At 38.1% G+C, this 15,664-nt stretch overlaps 2 protein-coding genes across 3 annotated transcripts; both read right to left on the bottom strand.

The window, feature by feature from the left end:
* Positions 1 to 313: 313 nt before the first annotated feature.
* Positions 314 to 12,260, bottom strand: LOC122982714 (solute carrier family 26 member 9-like). 2 transcript variants are annotated; one of them, XR_006403518.1, is made up of 23 exons: positions 12,112 to 12,260; positions 11,511 to 11,623; positions 10,967 to 11,093; positions 10,629 to 10,768; positions 10,357 to 10,467; positions 10,027 to 10,202; positions 9,751 to 9,915; positions 9,494 to 9,646; positions 9,288 to 9,370; positions 9,038 to 9,185; positions 8,841 to 8,954; positions 8,630 to 8,707; positions 8,417 to 8,512; positions 8,213 to 8,319; positions 8,022 to 8,091; positions 7,840 to 7,932; positions 7,591 to 7,731; positions 4,893 to 5,144; positions 3,889 to 3,943; positions 3,413 to 3,549; positions 1,503 to 1,562; positions 1,309 to 1,392; positions 314 to 1,179 (listed from the first exon to the last, which is right to left on the bottom strand). XR_006403518.1 is itself a non-coding variant. In XM_044352224.1 (22 exons), the coding sequence occupies exons 3-22, from the start codon at positions 11,089 to 11,091 to the stop codon at positions 1,381 to 1,383; spliced, it is 2,316 nt and encodes a 771-aa protein (XP_044208159.1). In that variant the 5' UTR covers positions 11,092 to 11,093; positions 11,511 to 11,623; positions 12,112 to 12,260; the 3' UTR covers positions 314 to 1,380. The 2 variants fall into 2 exon arrangements, 1 of the variants encoding a protein (XP_044208159.1); XM_044352224.1 differs by having other exon boundaries at positions 314 to 1,392.
* A 100-nt stretch (positions 12,261 to 12,360) lies between these two features.
* Positions 12,361 to 15,368, bottom strand: slc48a1a (solute carrier family 48 member 1a). Its single transcript, XM_044352225.1, has 3 exons — positions 14,693 to 15,368; positions 13,931 to 14,098; positions 12,361 to 13,815 (listed from the first exon to the last, which is right to left on the bottom strand). Exons 1-3 carry the CDS (start codon positions 14,820 to 14,822, stop codon positions 13,679 to 13,681), a joined length of 435 nt encoding a protein of 144 aa, XP_044208160.1. The 5' UTR covers positions 14,823 to 15,368; the 3' UTR covers positions 12,361 to 13,678.
* Positions 15,369 to 15,664: the final 296 nt, after the last annotated feature.

Below are 15,664 nucleotides of genomic sequence, written 5' to 3'. Positions count from 1 at the left end.
GTGGCCAAAGATTTACTCATTTTTCTTCTTCCCAAAGTCTTTTCTGTGGCTTACACATCCAAAAATATATATTTTTTAGTATGCACACAGACTATTTTGAATATACTTTTTGTCACTTTTTCATTGTGAACACCACATATTTAAAACCTAAGCTAAGAAGTTTTACATAGATGCATTTAGGACACAGACATAATATGTGAAAAAAAAAACAGTCAGTTCATTTTTCTTATACGTTCAAACAATTAAAGACAAGAAAAGCAGGACAGAATGATGTAATGCCTTACAACCATGTGACAAACGATGTTCAAACTAATTATTTTTCAATCAGAAAATTTCCCTGATTAGAATTTATTTAATTTAGGAACAAGCAAATGGCTGCTACAATCAGCCTGAAAACAATGAGGGACAAAAGAAAGATAAGAGATGCAGGTAATGAAATTAAACACAAACACACAGGTACACACAAACACAAACAAACACACACACATTACGTGATGAGAGACTCTCCCAGAGCTCCAAATTAAAGCTGATGGCCATAGAAACCTTGTAATCACTTGTGGTGCCAAATTGCTGCAGAGAGGAAGGAGAGCAGAGGAGCAGATGTGTGCCAGAATACCTTAGGATGATTTCTTAATAGCTTCATAAATCCATTCATGCATCACAGGCATACCAGCACCACTGTCAGCCTGCTGCTAGGCTAGACACCACAGGCCTCTAAGCACCTGCTACACTTCACACAAGTTAGTTGGCCCACATATTTCCCTTTGTTACAGTTACCCTACCGTCGCAACTGGCAACAATTAGAATTGTTATTTTGGTTGTTGTAGCTTTATTCTGCCTTATGGAAAATGATTGAAACTCTGGCCCTCAATAAAGTTTGTGAGACAACAAAGCGATGAAACTGCTGATGCTGCGTATTTCTCCTTTCATTTGTGTTTGGCCTATCTCAGTGTCTTGCCTCCACGGGGACTTAGCCAGACTGCTCAGCTGGCTGTACCTCACAGCTGTGGCCATGCACACTCTCAGTTAATTACAGGACCACTTCTGTATGACTGCGCAGTCAGCAGGTTCACTCCACAGTTATTGTGAGGGGTGGGCGAACGGCCGCTGAGTTTCCCTCATTATCTGCTCAGTTCTGACTTCTTGTCGGTGGTCTTTTGTGCTGGTATTTACCACCCCCTGTCAGTGGAGTCAAGTACTGATTACTGTACTCAACCACAAAGTTAAACATTTATTTGGATAATTGATAGTCAGCAAAGAGATACAATATCAAGCAATATTTGACAACAATAAATTTCCATAAATTACAGTGACATTGAAGATTATCGTTTGTATCTTCGTTATGTTTCTTCCGCACATCTTCACTTCGACAGCTGCTGTTCAAAACATTTCCTGTAAAAGTAAAAACGACTCTTAGATATGGAATAATGGCTTCGTGATGAATACAGGTGAGTAAGAAAAGTTGTCATTTTGTATCAGCTTGTACAGGCAAACTTGTGTACCTGCTCCAGATCCTTCTCCTCATTAATGTTAAAGGCGAGTTCCTGCCTTGCTATCTCTGCCTGTAGCCAACAAAGTGAATACACAATACATGAAGTCAAACATGCATGTACACAATGTGATGTTATTAACACTGACATGATTTTGCTCCCTATGCGATAAAGATAGTGGTAGTAGAGTACTTTCTGCTTTATCTGCTCGTTGCCAGGTATTAGAGGCATTTTATAGGTAAAGCAACTCTAAAGTGATCTTTAAAATAATCATGCTCTTGAGGATAAAGTATCCACCAAAAAAGTGTGACTTTATTTCCCATTTCATATCGGCAACACACACATAACATGCATTAAAGGATAGATTCATGTTCTATCAAGTCTATCTTAAAACAATAGTCAGGTGTCCATTTGTGCCTTTAAAGGGATAGTTTGGATTTTTTGAAGTGGGGTTGCATGAAGTACTCATCCATAGTCAGTGTATTACCTGCAGTAGATTTGGGTTGGCATCCCACCAGTTTGGAGAAGTAGACAGGAGTACCAGCACTGAATCTAATCAATGTACTGCTGTGGACAGGGCCAGCAGCAAAATGTATTTTAGCCACCTCAAAATATCAACATCAGTTTAAGTGTACGCTATATTTAGAATATTTTCACCACTTTACCTTGCTGTCAGACAGCCCTTTACTTTGGCACAACAGTTTCCCAACCGTAGAACTTCCATATCCCGACACGTGCCATACACTGTATTACGCCGCAGCAGCACTTTCTGACCCAAACAGCTGCCTGCTTCTCCAAACCGCGGGGGTGCCGACCCAAATCAACTGCAGGTAGTACACTGACTATGGATAACAACCTCAACAATCCCTCTTCAAAAACTCTAAACTATCCCTTTTAACAGTTTTTGCTTGCTGTAATAATTCCTCCTGTTCATACCGGCCATAAAAGATCCCTTCCTAACATGTTTTTATTTATTGAAGCTGAAGTTTTGAAGTTTATTTATTGAAGCTGTCATATAGCTTGAAGCTAAGCTATATGAAGCTTCAGCAGTCTGAGTTTATTAAATGAAGTGGGGATCTTCCAAAAGTAACAGCCTACTTAGTACAAAATCCCCTCTTGATTTTTACACAGACAGTGTGTCTGCGCTGAGTTGCTGTGGAGGGATAGTAACACAAAGAGGGAATGTCTAAAAATACTAAAAAGACTTTAACTTTGGAAGACACTCGCTTGATTTGTCTAACTCAGACTGCTGAAGCCTCATAAACTCCCTCAACTAAAGTTTGTTTTTACACAGAACGAAGAGTATGAATTTAATTCCCCATCACTTACATTGCAAATGTATTTAAAGGGATCTTGTAATAGTCAGTATGAACAGGAGAAATGATTACAGCAAGTACAACCTATTCCATTGTTCATATAGACACCTGCCTGTTGTTTTAAAACAGTCTTGTAAAAATGTGAATCTATCCTTTAATTAATATTATAGATTAAAGATGGTCTGTTTTGCAACCATGTTACGCATATTAACTGTTAAAAAATCCTATTGAAGACATTGTCTGTCCTCTCAGATAACTGAAAAAGTTGCCAATGCCCATTAGGCAGTGAATAGGCAGAATAAAAAAAGACAAAGTCAGACACACAGCATACAATACGCAATATGACCTTGGTGTTGGTTGTTTATTGTGGCACTTACTGTGTCACAAAAACCTGTGTGATATCTCTGTTTACCTTTGTTGAACCAGATAAGGTGACAAAAGCTGTGTTAAAAAGAGGAACTTATTACTCAGAAAATAAATCTTGCTTTTCTACTCCTCTTAATCTCTCCCTATATCCCTGACCTTAAAACCTTTAAACAGCAGGTTTGTATGTGATGTTATGAAAAGGATTTGTATGATAACGTTATTTTAAACAGTGGGGCCTACCTTTGCGGACACTCCCCTCTCTCCAGAGGTCTGCTGAGCAAACAGAACGGCATCGTGGACAGAAAGGAAGAGATTACTGCGGGCAATATTACCGTTATCGAAAGCTCCTCCAACCTCCAGTTCCTCATACACCTGGGCTGCAGGCGGCAAGACAACAAATATCACACAAGAGCATGTACACAATTATTTTACCAGTTTCCCATGTGGCATTTAAAAAGAAATACAATGATCATACTATATGCCAATAGAAGAACACTGATTTTTTGAGGCTGAAAGAAAATCAATCACAATAAATTACAAGTACACTGGAAAATGAAAAACACATGCACCCTATGACTCTCTGTGTACGTTCTTTCTCCCAGCATCCTTCATAGACATTATGGACTCAATGTTGTGTGAATGACTAAGTCTCTGTTGCCATGCCAACTTTTCAGGAGAACCAACAAATGTGAAATGCACTTTAGTCAATATTTTACCTTGAACATTGGCCAAGTATAGTTTAATGCCCAGCATCTCATAGCTTGAGTTCATCTGTGTGTGAAATAAAGGAAAGAGGGCCATTAATGGACATGTTAGAAAAACTATGAATGTATCCCCAATTCTTTCATTAAAAGGGTCAATAATGGTCCCCCGGATTCAAACTCCTAAATCAAATAAACCTTTGTCACAAAAAGTTTCAATATAAGATTTGTCAGTTAAATGTTAAAGCTAACCATTAGCTAGCTCATTCTGACATTTAACATCAACTGAAAATTTCGAGCTAATATTACATAAACTAGGTTTACTAAGTAGCATATGGTAAGTATCCTATAGTAATGAAGAAATGACTCCACAAGTATGCCTTCTGTCAGTTTAAATAAAATGTGTTTTAGTTCAAGATGGTAGGCTAACGTTAATGCCGGTTAACGTTAGCCGTTTGGATAAGTCAATGAAGCTGGTACGTGAGCATTCCCTCATTTTACTATTACACACATTATTCAAAGTTATTGAGATGAGGAGAATGAAACATGAAAACATAGCCTAGCCTAAATTATAGCCTATAAAATATGTAGCGTTAAACAAAGGCATGGCTACATAACGTTAGGTATTAGTCAGAATCCGAAATCTTTAAGTTTTCAGTTCATGTGGCTCAGTTTTAGCCTAGCCATTTTATTTTAGTTTCTCTGTCTTTGTTCCTGAATGCTGCTCTTCTTCTTCTTGCTAACATTACCCCTCTTGTGGTCTTGAGAAGACAATGTTCCTGTACTGTGTGTTATTAATCATAATTATTATTATTAATATCTAATTCAGTGTTAACTTTTTCTGTTATCTAAAAGAAGAAAAGAAAGTTTTCATGCTTATAAAGAACCCTGTAAAATGGTTCTATATTGATCCTTTTATGAGTGCCATGTATGTACCAAAAAATAGAGCCTAACAAAGTTCACTATAGAATCATTGGTTTTAAGAGCAAATCTAGAAGTGCTGCAAATAAGATTATAACCTTTATCAATACTTTGATGCTCATTAGGTCTATGAAGCAAACCCCTGCCAAGTCCAGGATGAGGGTGTGGAAGGGCATGGGCTGGGACTCCAGTGTGACAGCAGTGGGACTGGGTGGCTCTTCGTCAGGTGCCTGCTTGCCCAACTCAGTGTCACTACATTGGAAGTTGACATAGCTGGTGGGAGGTTCAGTTTTGTTGGCACTGCCATCGTTCATATCAAAGTCATTTTGCAGGTCAAGCTGTGATATGGTCTAGATTTAGAGGACATACAGAAGGTTTACAGAAAAGGTCACAAGTTGTATTTTCAGGAAATGTTTGTAGTGTAAAAATTAATAGGAAATATTGACAGTAGAATTACGAGTGACCTTTTTATTTACAGGCTGTTAACTATCGATCAATCAATCAATTTTTATTTATATAGTGCCAAATCACAACAAAAGTCATCTCAAGGCACTTTTCACATAGAGCAGGTCAAGACTGTACTCTTTAATTTACAGAGACCCAACAATTCCCCCATGAGCAAGCACTTGGTGACAGCAGTAAGGAAAAACTCCCCTTTAACGGGTAGAAACCTGAAGCAGAACCCGGCTCTCGGTGGGCGGCCATCTGCTGTGACCAGTTGGGTTGAGAGAAAGAAAGAAGTAACTTTTGTAACTACAATATTGTAATATGAAGAAATTACTTGGAAAAAACCAAGTGAAATTGATGGAACAGCAAGTTGTTGTAATGGCATGACTGAAAATTACTGTAAAGTATCTGGTAATTATTGAGTAAAATTAAAGCAGAGTTTTATTTGGCTGGTAGTTTTATGGTAATTAATAGTTATAATAAGTGGTACATAGCCCTAACAGTTACAGGGTAAGACATGCCGGTTGTTTATTGAATAAAGACTACTGGAGGACCTAAAATAATTATTGGTAATTGCTGAGTATTAAGTATTTGCACCACTTGTTGGACAAGTTGTTAGCAGGTAATCCCATTAGTTGTGTGGCTTCATTTTTAATATTCACCATGTCATTGTCGTTGTTGCCCAATATATATGTAGCAGTTGCAGTTCCTGTGATATAGCCAGGTAGCCCACTTTCAGTGTGATAAACCAACATCTTTGTAATTTCCACATTCCTTACCTTTCAATAAACCAAGAGGTGTGTTAGTCACCACAATAGATATTTCCCAAAAACAAATGGTAGCTGTGGCAACTGCTAGAAATGTCACCATAGTTAATCAATAGTTACCTTTCCACTACCTGTAAAGTGTAGTCAGCATCATTTCTTTGAAATAGATAGGTAGTTTCAACATAAATAGGGACATGGTGAATAAGTAATAAGAACTTTCACTGTATTCCTTTCCCATGGCCTGTTAAATGTAGCGTGCCACATTTCTTTGAAATAAGCAATTATTATCCAAATATTAAATGAAGACAAAGTAAGTTCCTCAAAATGTCATCATAATTACTGGTTTTATTATTGATAGTGATGTTTCACTGTGGTTATGATTTGTGTAACGCACAAATAAGTCATTGTTTTAGACTTAAAAACACAGGTTATAAGTGTCCAAGTGCTATTGCCATCACTTAGTCATTTCATTATGTTTCACCTGTTTATGATTTTAAAGTTAAAATGTTGGCAGGGAAAATATTAAAATGGTAAAAAAAAAAAAAAAAAAACAATCAAAAAAACAGTTGAGCCATACAGTAGCTGTATGATTTTTGACATAATTTACTAGTTAATAAAGATGCAGGCTATAGGAAGGTAATACAGTGAGGTTTCTTGGTATTTCCCATGTTTATTGGTTATGAGGAAACTATTTAACAGAAACACAGTTTATTACACTTGACATTCAATGGTGAAGGTAATTATCGTCCTACCTGCCATGTTGTCCTTTATCATATCATATCATATGGAAATTACCTGTATGTTTATAAGACAGGGTGCAAACTACACTTTACAGGCAGTGGAGAGGTAATTATGATGACTTGTTGTCGGACCTGCATTGTTTTCATGTTGTATTTGGAAACTATATACTTATTTCAAAGACATCGGCACACTACACTTAACAGGCCATGGGAAAGTAATACAGTGAAAAGTCTTACTACTTATTCACCATGTCCTTATTTATGTTGAAAGTACCCATCTGTTTCAAAGAAATAATGCACACTACACTTTATAGGCAGTGGAAAGGTAACTATGGGTTAACTATGGTGACATTTCTAACAGTTGCCACAGCTACCATTTGTTTTTGGGAAACATCTATTGCTGTGACTATCACACCTTTTGGTTTATTGTAAGATAAGAAATTACAAAGATGTTGGTTTATTACACTGAAAGTAGACTAGATGACTATATCACAGGAACCGTGGCTGCTACATTTATATTGGGCAACAATGACGATGACATGCTGAACATTAACATGAAGCCAGAAAACACACAGGATTACCTGCTAACAACTTATAAGTGGTGCAAATGCTAAATATTCAGTAACTACCAATTATTGTTAGCTCCTCCAGTAGCCTATACACAATAAACAACCTGATTGTCTTATCTTGTACCTGTTTGGGCTATAAACACCACTTATTATAACTATTAATGACCAAACAATTACCCGTCAAACCTCTTCATTCTGTATTAATTTTAAGTCATTTCTTCACATTACTACATAGTTAACAGCCTGTAAATAAAAGCTTACCCCTGATCCCACCTGAGCTTTCATGTTAAACAAAGAGCTGGGTTTCCTCCTCCTTGTCTCCTTGTCCTTCTTCTCCTCTTTCGCTTTTTCCTTCTGTTCTTTCTCTAAGAACTTCCGCCTGGCCACGATAAGTTTGCCAGGGTCCAGCCCGGTCTAGACACAAACACGCCTATGTAAACGCTCACATGCCACAGGAAAAAACATTCATTCAAACCTGGATAATCTTGAGTGGCAATAGAAGAGGTCATTTGTTCACTGTACCTTTTTGATGACCTTCTGGCGAAATATTTCAACATTTGCGAAATAAAGTGGTGAGCAGTAGTTCACAATTTTTATACCCTTTACTGATATGACCTGTGGAGTTATTACAAAATAATGAGATGCAGTTCCCTTTACATTAGGTGTAATAAGAAAAATACAAACAAAATATTTCATTTTCATACCTTACTGTACACCTTGGGGTTTTTGTAGATATCTGTGTCCATGATCTGAGCCATTGCCGAACCATTACGACTATGTGGGACAAATTATTATAATATAGAGTAAAATGTTTATATATACTTTACAACTCTGCTGGATTGTCTTTTTTTTTTATTTGTTCCCAATAGAGAAGTTCTACATGAAGTTTACTTACAATTGTGTCTTGAATATCACAACCAGGATGGAAAAGCCCACTCCGATAGCAACTCCATAAGGCAAGCTAAGAAAGAACGTGGCCAAGAATGACACAACCCACACACACTGGAAGAGAAAGTATAATAGAATAAGGAAATAAAATATGGACAAAAGACATTTTAATGGGCTGTAATATTACATCCAAGGCACGGCTTTGACTTACACAGTCCAGTTTGCTCTTCTTCCATAAGTAATAGGGATCAGTGAGCTGTAGGAGAGTGTTCTTCAGGTTGACTGCAATCAGGGCTCCAAGCACTGACTAGAGAAAAAAAGATATCATATATTATTGATCATACCTATATTTTTCTCTTGCATCTACTTACATGTTTTGTATAATTTTTCAAAGTGTTAGTAACATACTCGTGTGTCCACCTACTTTGGGAAGTGGATTCAGGAAGGCTCCCAATGCAAGCATGGTAACCATGACAACCAGCATCACACATAGACTTGCAAACTATGAGAGGGCAGCAACAGAGGTGCAGTAGTTAGCGGTTTGAGGTATTATTTTCTTTTTCTTCATGACATTACATGTTAGATTGGATCCCAGTTACAGTTGCAGTAACTTGGCGAGGCGACACAGCACTCACCTGTGAGGTTCCCCCAGCATTGTCAACAGCCAGGGTTACAGACAGGGCACAGCAGATCACATGGATCTTAAAGAAAGACCCGAGGAAATTGCTGCAGCCAAGAGCCAACATTTCCTGTACAAGAACATGCACACAATGTTTACAAAAGGGAGTAAAATACATATTTCTAACTTTCAAAAGAGATGTAGTTTTTCTACCTGGTTGGGATCCACATCGTAGCCATGCTTGGCTGCCAGTGTCCTGCCCATGGCCAAGTTGATAACATACCCCACTATTGCCAAGGAGAAAGCTGTGCTCAACATGTCATCCCACTGACTAACTGTTGGTATGATTGGTGTTGGGAATCTGTAAAACAGAGACTAAATTAAATACTAAAAAATGCATTACATGAGTAATTTCAGTTAATAAAGCAGCCACTGATTCTCGGTTCACTGATGTATGCTTTACCCCAAAGGGATTTCTCCTACTATGTCCATATGATAGATCTTAGGAAGATCCAGAGGGCCTGATATGGCTGTGGCCACCACCACCTGTTTAGAACAGAGATCAATCGCTTGTGTTGACCTTATACTGTGCATGTTGACAAGAATAATCGACAAAATTAACAGCTACATCAAACAAGAAAAATAAAAGAATTGCCTTTTGTCACTTACAATGACGATCTCCATAGGAATAGGGAAGGGCAGCTTGTGGCGGTAGCGGGCACTCAGCTCCTTCACGACAATCAGAGCCACACTGCTGACCAGAGCAAATACTAACGAGGCTATGTTGGTATCAGGAAGGCCACATAAAATATCTACAAGAGTCTGTGACAAAGGATCAAAATTACACATTTTATTGGCAATTAATATTATCATAGTCTTTTGATGTTGTTTATTTTCTTTGATCACAATATGAAAGAGTCACTTACATATATAATGGCCAGCGGACCACTATAAGGTGGCACTTTAATGCCAAAGATGTACTTGAGCACTGAGATGAGGATCTGCAATCCTGCAGCAGTCATGAAGCCTCTGACGAAAGACTCCGACAGATAGATAGCTACAAACCCAAACTGCATGAAGCCAAGCCCAATCTGCACATATGTAAGTGTTGGCAAGAAAGCAAAAAGATGTCATAAACTAATTAAACTCACTTTTTCTTTCAAATTTAACTTTAAAAGACCAAAATTTAGTGCTATAAGAACCTGTATGATAGCAGTGAGGCAGGCCAGGGTTCCAGATATGCCCAGGCGAACCTCATTCATCTTGGCTGTGTCCACTTGTGTAGCATTAATAGTGTCATTGAAATGACTGAAGTCCGACTCCGGGGCCAGCCTAAGACACACGATTCCCACCATAATGCTGATGACAGCAAAAGTACCTGCGCATAGAAAGTAGTGCATCACATCTATTTTCCTCGCCATATTGCAAACTGGGCAGAGTCAGACTCGGTGCTGCTGATCTGCACTGTGTAGCTCTGGCAACTTATCACTGTCATCATACAAAACTGCTGTAGATAAATCACTCTGATTTACCTGGAACCATCTGGTGAGCAGTGCCCATGAGAAAATACGGAATGAGGGGGAAGAAAGACGAATAGAGACCGTTGACAGGAGGGAGGTTTGCCAGGAGGGCAAATGCCATGCCTGAAAAGAATAGAAACCTTTTTTTAACTGTCAAATAAATCATATAAACATTTGGAAAAATGCAGACTATAAAAAACCATGTTGGAGCCAACGCTGCAGGAACTACTATCAGTCGGAGGGTATTCCAGAAAAGCATCAGAGAGAAGAGAGGATTGGCTGACCTTGGGGAACCTGAATGGTGCCGGCGCTGACCCCGCTGATGACATCACACAGCAGGTTTTCTTTCACTTTGTACTTAGGAAGCCAGCTCAGTACAGGCAGATGTCTGAATAACAAGCCCTTCAGTCTCGGTGCAGAGCACCTGACAGAAACAAACAAGAGAAAGCCTTTGAAGAGCTCAGGTTTTCTGGTAGTTACTTTGAGAAAGTCCATAACACATGCCCAAACTTTGTATTGAGTCATAGCTACAAGGCTCTCCACTGTTTGATCACAACACAGAGCTTGTCAAAGGAAGAAGTGTAGTTCATGTTGACTGTGTGGCGAGATTGTAATTCTTTACCTGAAGAGTTTCTTTACTTTCTCTCCAACAGGGAACTGTCGACTTTTTTTGTCAAACTCCTTGTTGAAGTCAGGGAGGTTATATGCCGGCCTGTCAATCACATAACGTGGGCGATCCTGGTGCATGGCTACAACATATTGAAACGTATTAAGCCCATTAAAAAAAAAATCTCTCTGTATGTACATAAAATGACAAATAATTCACCTTTACACAGTAGTCTGTAAAAGCTGTCCATCAGTTTAAGTCATTAAATCTTGTATTAAGTCTCTGATAATACAGTCAAGGCAGAATCAATGTCATGTTACTTCAACAGCATACTTGAAACAAGTCCGCAAATTTGATGTTTCACCTTTAAACACAACAAGATTTTATCAAATCTGGGCCCATTAATTGATGGAAACAAGAAGATCTTAAAGATTGTAATTATTGTTTCACATTTACCAGAAGTACCAGTCATAAGTTTTGACACACTCGCTCATTTATGGGAAAGGGAAGGCGTGTCCAAACTTTTGACCGGTACTGTACTTCAAGGTCCTAATCTAACCTTGGAGGATGAAGGATCAGCCAACAGGTAGGTGGACTTCAAAAATATTTGAACAGCACCAGATAAACAACAGAACATGCACAAGTTCACTTTGTCCTCCGTAGTCTTGAAGTCTGCATGCAGTGAAAAAGAAATAGACAATTTTTTCATGTAAATCTACTACATTCCATGTTTTAGATTAAAATCTATATTAATAACCTTGTAATACTAGTGGCTAAAAGCATAGACATTTTACTATTAAGAGTGAACACATGGTCAAACTAGTACTTGGATGTAACACAGGGTGTCTAGCAACTAAAGCAAAAAGCATAATTGTTTCATAATTGTTTGTTACATTTTTAAGACTTAAGGCAGGACACAAGAACAAATAACTGGATATAAAGCTGGAATAACAAAAGATTTAACTTCAGTAACAAAAGAACACCTGCTGAGAAAACATCACATATTATTTTCAGTGAGTCAACAATGTGCAAGAGTTCTGAACTGATGTTGAGAATTTAACACATCAATTCCAATGTCAGCATGATTTGTTTAAAAGCACCAATTCTGTATTAGTTAACATTATCACAGCAACAACACAGTACAAGTCACAGCACTTTACCTTCTTGTTGAAGCACGTCTGCAGGCCTTTGGCTTAGATATGTGCATTGCCTACTTGTTTGATTACTTATCAAGCAACTCTCTACAGAGAGACCCTCTACACCTTCTGGGTGGAGCTTAAAAAACTGAAACACTTTAAAACTTTGGTACATGCAGCCTTGCTGGGAGACACAGCGGAAGCACTTAAATGATTGATTTGTGAGATTTTCTGCCATGTTTGTGTGGTGTAGAGCAAGGAGACGACATGATGTAATTAACAATAAATGCATCTTTAATGGGATCATTTTCTATATACATGTAGCATCCTCACATTCATTCTCTCATCAACAAAAAATACATTTTAACATGTTTTATGGTAAAAGGTAGACATAAGCTACAGCTGGAACCAAACCACTTACAAAGCCTAGTCACTTACAAAGCCTAATTAAACTTGACTTACACAAATCATACTGGCTAAAATAAATGATACATATAAATAGTGTATTTCAACATTAGAAAGGGTGAGACAGAGATTACAATGTGTAGAACATGATTTTTTTTCTTCCCCACTGTATTGGGATTAGTGTGCAAAACAATGGCATCAATATCAAAGACTAAAGTGCAAATATTTATCAAATCCATTTGTGTTTTCTCTAGAGAGGAATGTAACAATTTTCAAACGGACTCTTGACAGACAAAGCAAGTCTCCATCTGGTGGAACAAAAGATGAAAAGCACAAAATTGCACAGGACTGCCTTTTCTTCAAGCATGATAGACAACCAATCACTTTTTTTTTTTACATAAAAAAAAGAGAGGGGAGAAATAGAAAACACTTTCATCCTTGGGATCTTCTCCAAGTACATTACATCTCTTAAAAAAAATGTTTAAATGAGAGTGCGTCTATTTAAATCTGTGATTTAATTTTTCAAACATTTCCTGAAACTGCTTCACTGATAATGACGGGAACTAAACGACTGACTACACGGACGATAAGACGGCGACTGTCTGTGATTCAGTACTGCGACTATGAAGAAGCTCATTTGGGAAAAAAAAACAATCAAGCATTCCAACGAACAACATCAGCTTCGTATTAGCGGAGTGGTTTCCAGTAAAAGGTTTTAGATTTGGTTCTGAGGATTATCAGCTCGGCAAGTATTTTCACTTTCATTTTAAAAACTAAGCATTGGATCAAAAGCCAGTTAAGGTGGGGGTTTCCAGTTACATATTAGTCGTTTTAAGATTAAACAATCCCAAGATAAAATCTGTCTGAAAAACCACCCGCACATTTCTTCATAAGTGTCTGTGAACAAACTTTTCAAAAGCAGTTCCAGTCTTCAGAGGTTTAGACTCATGACTACATACAGGAATATAATATGTGGGTCATTAAAAGTAGGAGAGCAGGTTACAATACAAATACAGAGCTTGTTAAGCAAGTGCAGCAAGTGCAACTCCATGTGTTAAAAGTCAGATGACTTTTTAATCTATACATGTCTGCTTTTCCTCCTCTTTGTTGCAAAAGCTCTTTGACCAGCTCCTGCTGGCAGCCTAAACCCCTCAAAGTCCATCGCAGTCTATAAAATCAGTGCTGACTAGAAATCGCTGAGGATGCTGATGTCTGCAAACTCCTGGCGGTATCTGTACGAGTACAAGGCCAAGAGGAAGGACCATTTGAGAGTCATGAAGCTCCACACACAGGAGAGGTAGAGGCTCCTTGGGTCAGTTGGAGCTGTGGGAAAGACAGGCAGGGTAATTAATACTTGCATTAACATTATATTTCATTGTGACACATTAAAAAAAACACTAGGAAGTAGTAGAAGAAGTAGGAGTGGAAGGAGGGTTACATTGCTTCTGTGTGATGGCGAGAGTGAGGAAGGTGATGAAGGCAGCCACAGCCAAAACTGAGAAGACCACACCGACAGTGATGAAGAACTTGAGGCCTTTGAGCCAGGTACGCCAGTAGTCCTGCAGGTACATGATGTGTGTAACAAGAGCCCAGAGCGCCATCACTCCTGTCAAAAGAGACACACACACACACACACGCCCTTATTTAGTGTATATAGGTAGACAGATACATAAATATACATATGTGTGTGTCTGTTCTATGCAAGGTTGCTAAATGAGCAGCAGTTTTTCCTTAAAAGATGCTGTATGTTGTACAAATTGTAAAGCCGCCTGAGGCAAATTTGTGATTTGTGATATTGAGCTATATAAATAAAGATTGACTTGACTTGAATATTAAAAGTAGGCCAACACAGAGAATACATACAGATTAATGGACCATCACATTTAAAAGTCTATTAAATATATACATGCTAAAAAAAACAGTGGTATTCACTAATGCCTAAATATGATGCTGATGAAGGGGATAAGCTACAAATCTGGTCATATGCACAAGTGTGACATTTATTAAGAGTATTTAGCTAGCTATCACAAAACATAAAATCATTCACACACACAAATGCTAACGATTTTCCTGTGCAGGCCTGTCTGGACTAGGATTAGGCAGCTTTAAATAAATGCTCCAGTCTCATGTGAAAAAGACAAAGCTGCACATCACAACAGTAATTAATATTCACAGTTAATGTTTAAGTGTGTTTACATACCTGACAGGCCTCCCATGGCCGCCGTCCATGGCTGTTTATAAGCTATATTCCAGACCAAGAAAGCCGAAAGTCCCACCAGTGTGCCAAAGGTAGCATATCCTATGCTAATGAAAATCCTGCTGATTCCCATTATAAAATATAACTACTGCTACTCAAACGTTAGTAATGGGCGTTAAGAGATAAAGGGCGTGTTTTTAAAATAAAACGGGCTAAGCTATATCACCAGCTTAGCGCCACATTATGCAATATCCTTGAACTAACGGCAGAAAAAACGAAAACATGCACTTCCCCTCGACTGTACAACCAGTCGCCTGTCGCTGTTAGCAAAAACTAGCTTTCGAAACAGCACAATAATAGACAGGTGATGTGCCTGATAAAACTAACAAACACCGACGACACAATTTAACGTCAGATTTCTAGCTAAAAAAGCAGCAACAAAAATATCGACTGTTTATCTGGTAAGCACCGCAAAGATGATATGCTATCACCAAGAAAACACAACCATGGCTGTAGGAGTCTTCAGCCGATGACGAAACATATCGGAGAGGTCCAAATTTCTCCGGTGTTATTATCCTCTACATGTGCTTCACTGTTTCACCACACCAGAAATACCAAAATGTTGGTGTTTTCTGTGAATAAAAAACTAATATTTTGGGTGTGTGTCTAACAACTTGCCACAAAGTCATCTATCACTTGTACTTAAAATATCTTTGCACAGAAGAAACCTCGCACTCACCGACTTACCGCCCCTAGTGGTGCAAAGAGGGACAGCAAATAATAGACCTTGGAGCCTCTGCTAAAGCCATTATGATAATATAATAACTTGATCTGTAAGATGAAGATAAGATAAGAGCATACATTGTTTGTTAAATAAAGGCTATTGATATCTCAGTGTGACATAATTTGTTATTGTTGGGGTTTTTTTTGTTTAACCTATTAAATCTATAAACAAAGATGCTGCATGAGTCTACA

Source organism: Thunnus albacares, chromosome 5, assembly GCF_914725855.1.
Source record: "Thunnus albacares chromosome 5, fThuAlb1.1, whole genome shotgun sequence".
Classification (NCBI taxonomy): Eukaryota; Metazoa; Chordata; class Actinopteri; order Scombriformes; family Scombridae; genus Thunnus; species Thunnus albacares.
Note: the sequence above shows the minus strand (reverse complement) of the source record. Positions and strands in the feature narration are given on the sequence as shown.